Source organism: Gossypium hirsutum, chromosome D03, assembly GCF_007990345.1.
Source record: "Gossypium hirsutum isolate 1008001.06 chromosome D03, Gossypium_hirsutum_v2.1, whole genome shotgun sequence".
NCBI classification, from domain to species: Eukaryota; Viridiplantae; Streptophyta; class Magnoliopsida; order Malvales; family Malvaceae; genus Gossypium; species Gossypium hirsutum.
In genome coordinates this window covers 12203437-12207656 of record NC_053439.1, presented here as the reverse complement: position 1 = coordinate 12207656, position 4220 = coordinate 12203437, and the positions used below count along the sequence as shown (strand labels likewise).

Sequence of the window (4220 nt, the reverse complement as noted above, 5' to 3'; positions counted from 1 at the left end):
CAGTTACTACTCAGATTCCAACATGTCTTGCTGATTTCACAATGCCGGAATAGGTGTTCCGCTGTTTCAGGATGCCTCGCACACAATGAGTAATTGTCACTAACCATGAGACAAGCAATATCTCGTGGGTACATCCCCAAAGAAAAAAACCTCAATTTGGGTGGGAGTGAAGTCCCCATTTTTGGGGAAACACTAACATAAGGTATCAGGCTCGTCACTATAAATGTAAAGGCATGCACATTTCACCAACTTAGCCAAAATTATTCCAAAGATTGTATCAAAGCAAAAATTGAATTATATAGCTCACGCACTTTTGAATCGTATCAAACCAAAAGTTCAAGACACTTGGTTTTCTAGTCTTTTACAACTGCAATTACAACACAATCAATTGCATTTCCCTTTGTTCAGGACATAACCGTATGTCCTCCATGAATATCTAGAAGGAACACCATCCAACAATTATGAAATAGAACAAAGGGCATGTGAGTGACCAAAAACAGCTTTTTATTTTTCTAATATCCAAACATGTATTCCATGATTTTGGTCCCTAGTGATTTTGTAGGGTTTGCAATAGCAGCGCTTCCTGATTGTCGTGCATTGGTATTGCCATTTTGAAGATAGTATGGGCGAGATGGTCGGAAATTGCTCAGCTCTGGTGTTCCACTTGATGGTGGAGGCAAAGTCATGAAACCCTGATTATTAATTCTTTCATTTAGAGCCTCACGTTGCATCGGATCTACTGGCTTCACACCGATTATTAGTGCTCCATTAATTTGCATTCCATTCTTGCTGAGAGCTCTCTGAGCATCAGATCGGTTCTGCACCAAAAAACAAAAGCAACTATTAGACTTTATCAAAAAAATGAAAATACATTTTGCTAAAATCTAAACTAAACACATAAATAAGATCAAAAGATCACAGCCCATCTTCGAAAAGCAAAAGTTCTATCAGGTTTGGGTTTCAGCAAAATCCATAGAGATATTTAGCCAATACGATTCCAGCTTTGATCGAGGAAGGCAATATGTTTAAACCACAGAAGGGTCAGAAATTTATGTTCGAACTTATTTCTCAGTGAACAGCAATCCTCTTTTATATTAACATCCAGCTGGATTACTTTTTCTATCATTAGGATTACATACCAATTCCACAAGCATGGATAGCATGCATGCAACAAATAAAGAACACAAAATGAACAAAAGTCTGCAAAAAGGGACCAACAAGATAGATAACCAGAGAAAATTAAAACTTGTAACGAAATAGCATTAACAGGTAGTATTTCGGATTGTGAGAAAGAAGATTTACCAGATAGAGAATGTGCATCCAGTTAGCATCCCTTGGACCAGGAACATGCTTCAATATCACACCACACTTTTCAAACTCTCGCAAAACTAAATTTGTATCAGCAGGAGAAAATCTGGAAAGAAAGCGAATATTGAAGTCAGGTCTTGCATACATATAAGAACATGACTGTACCATGAGTTTAACCCAAATGTTTAGGTTAAGTTTGATCTACTAAACAGAGAAACATGAAGAGATGGAAGTCACCACCAAGGAAGTTATAAGTTCAAATCGCTGCTGAGTTATACAAGGTTAGAAGTTGCAAATAGCAGTTCAGAGGATAGTACCCAAAGAAACCAAGAAAGAAGTGTACTATTGTCAATAAAGAAATTAGACAATACCAGTTCCTACAACATTTAAGCAAACAACATCTAAACAATTACAATTTTACCTGACATAAATGGGTAAAAATTTGGCAATGTGAAAAATGATAAAAAGGGATTCAAAATGCAGAGAAGTGGCTGCTTAAATAATACAAGAAATATTTACTCCAGAAATTGCTAGAAGACCACAAGACAAACATGCCAATTATTAAGTAGAACAAGGAAGTAGCAAGGAGCATACCCATAAACTGTAACCCATTCTTCCTCATCCAGATTGCCTGCAGGTACAGAATTTCTTTGTATCTCAGGCCTAGCAACTTCCCTCGGAGGCGGAAGTGTGATAAGAGCACCAGGTTGAACGACACCCTCAACAGGAGAACCCTTTCCCTTGTCATCCTGCTCATTACTACTACTATTCTTTGCGGGTGACCACCAACTCAAACTTGCTGGGCTCTGCTGATTCTGCTGCCCATTAAGTATAGCGAATGAAGTGCTAGCCCCTGACTTGCTCTTTGCTGGAGTTGAGAAGTCATGTCCAGAACTTTGAACTGGGCTTTTTGGGTCTGACTTGATTTCGGGAGACATAGGATAATCCAGTATACGAGATTCAGGAGAAAAATCTGAACGGTCCTCCAAGGTGTACATAGGAGGAGGTGGAAGATCTGAACTTCCAAAATTCTCCTGCCATAAAGCTGAAACAGCAGCCGCTTGACCAGGACTAGAGAATTTCCCTCTCCGGGCAGAGATCGGTGACGCCAAATCTTGGTAAAACAATGACTGTCTCCCCGATTTTGGAGTTCTATGAACTACAGTGCTCATTTCTTTCGATTATATGAGCACTTAAAAAAGAGTTCAGTATAAATATCATGTCATTGCCTTTACCAACTTAACTAGCCTATCTAAGATTCAATTTCAGGAAACTCAACATCGACCAAATTTATCAACAGAAAATTAAATAACAAATAATACATCTTAATTACTCTCTACGCATTTTGGTTGCTGAGAATTTTATTAAAAAAATTTACTATAAAGCTTGATTGATTGATTTATTCATCAAGAAAAGCTTTATTAATTTAGGCCAAAAGAACCAAAGCTAAAGAAACATCGTTTTTGCTTTTATTCGGATTTATTTCCGTTGTCCTCAAAGAAAAAAGAAGAAGAACCAATAGCTTAACGTGCTTTTTTGTTTTTCTTCAATTTCCCTTTCTCGGAAACCAAACTTATGTCCCACATATACCATTTTTGCAGCACAATTTCCTTAACGAAGATTTTCATCGACATTAAAGATAAAGTTAAACAGAGAAGAAAAGAGAAAAAGCGAGAGTACCTTGAGTTGAGTTGAGGTCTACTGGTATTGTCCCAAAACTGAAAGGCAGAGGAGCTCTTTTCAAATCAACTGTGAAACGAATTTTATACTCGAAACCCTAAACCCTGTAGTATTCAAATTTCAAATTTTGGATTTCAATACTGTTTGAGTTAGCTTCAAATGACGTAAATGTCCTTCAATTTTCCGCTCATTGAGGTTGTTTTCGCACTTTAAGATACTTGTGCCTTTTGCCCTGTTTTTAATTTTTGGCTAAATGATACATGAACACCTGAATTTTGATGAATAAAACCCTTCGTGAAGAAAGCGCTTAATTAATTTTTTAAAAAAATTTAAATTGTATTAATTAAGTTATTTGATTAATATTTTTCATTTTTAACTGTTATAATATTTAGTAGTGGAGTCAAAAATTTGTGTTGGATGAATCAAAATTAAATTATATATTTTTACGATAGTAAAAATGTAATATTATTATTTTAATAGTTTATATATTTGTAATTGTTAAATGACTAAATCAAATTTTTATCGTTTTAGGGGGTTAAAGTGTAATTTTATCATTACTAATTTAAAATTTTATAAATTATAAAAGACCTAAATGAAAAAAATAATCATTTTAGGGGGGTCGAGGCCCTTGTCAACCCCTGACTCCACTAATGACAATATTAATGTAATCGTTAACAATATTAATATAACACTCCACATTAACATTAGATAAAATAAAAAAATTTCAAAAAATATTTAAAACATTTTATTAGAATGAGATTTTGGAATTCTAAAAAAGAAATTCCCTTTAAATAAGTACAAATTGAATATAGAAAACCATATCGATTTTTCTAAATTATATAAAAATTATTTTTAAAATATATATATAAGATGTGTCCCAATGTTTTAATTCTATTCATATTTTTTACAATATATAAAAAATAAAAAATATATATTTTAGAAAGTAAATATATATAGATAAATTTTAATTTTATTAATTATATGAGTAAAGTTTCTTTTTTAAAATATAAGTATATCCTATTAAAAAATGTGTATCAATTAGTTTCTTACACATGTAGTCAAAAATGCTCAAGTAATTGGATATATTCACACTTAAAAAAAACTTTATGTGAATGTCTAATAAAATTAAAATTTATTTATATATTTATTTCTAATAGAATTAAAACATTGATACAAATCTCATATTTTTAAGGAAAACATGTTGCTTTTCCTGCTTCTTCCTCTCAAGTTGT

The 4220-nt window shown here is 33.2% G+C and overlaps 1 protein-coding gene across 2 annotated transcripts; it reads right to left on the bottom strand.

Moving 5' to 3' along the window:
- Window positions 1-272: 272 nt before the first annotated feature.
- On the bottom strand, window positions 273-3215 carry LOC107950618 (nuclear pore complex protein NUP35). 2 transcript variants are annotated; one of them, XM_016885499.2, is made up of 4 exons: window positions 2989-3215; window positions 1903-2500; window positions 1303-1414; window positions 273-818 (listed from the first exon to the last, which is right to left on the bottom strand). In XM_016885499.2, the coding sequence occupies exons 2-4, from the start codon at window positions 2478-2480 to the stop codon at window positions 513-515; spliced, it is 996 nt and encodes a 331-aa protein (XP_016740988.1). In that variant the 5' UTR covers window positions 2481-2500; window positions 2989-3215; the 3' UTR covers window positions 273-512. The 2 variants fall into 2 exon arrangements, with proteins under 2 accessions (XP_016740988.1, XP_016740989.1); XM_016885500.2 differs by having other exon boundaries at window positions 1903-2482; window positions 2989-3160.
- Window positions 3216-4220: the final 1005 nt, after the last annotated feature.

Excerpts from the sequence above, each read along its gene's own strand:
- LOC107950618 (XM_016885499.2), bottom strand. The coding sequence starts at position 2,480 with ATGAGCACTGTAGTTCATAGAACTCCAAAATCGGGGAGACAGTCATTG. Across the intron at positions 1,415-1,902 it reads GAATGGGTTACAGTTTATGG|ATTTTCTCCTGCTGATACAA; the intron begins GTATGCTCCTTG and ends CTTTCTTTCCAG. Across the intron at positions 819-1,302 it reads GGATGCACATTCTCTATCTG|AACCGATCTGATGCTCAGAG; the intron begins GTAAATCTTCTT and ends TTTTTGGTGCAG.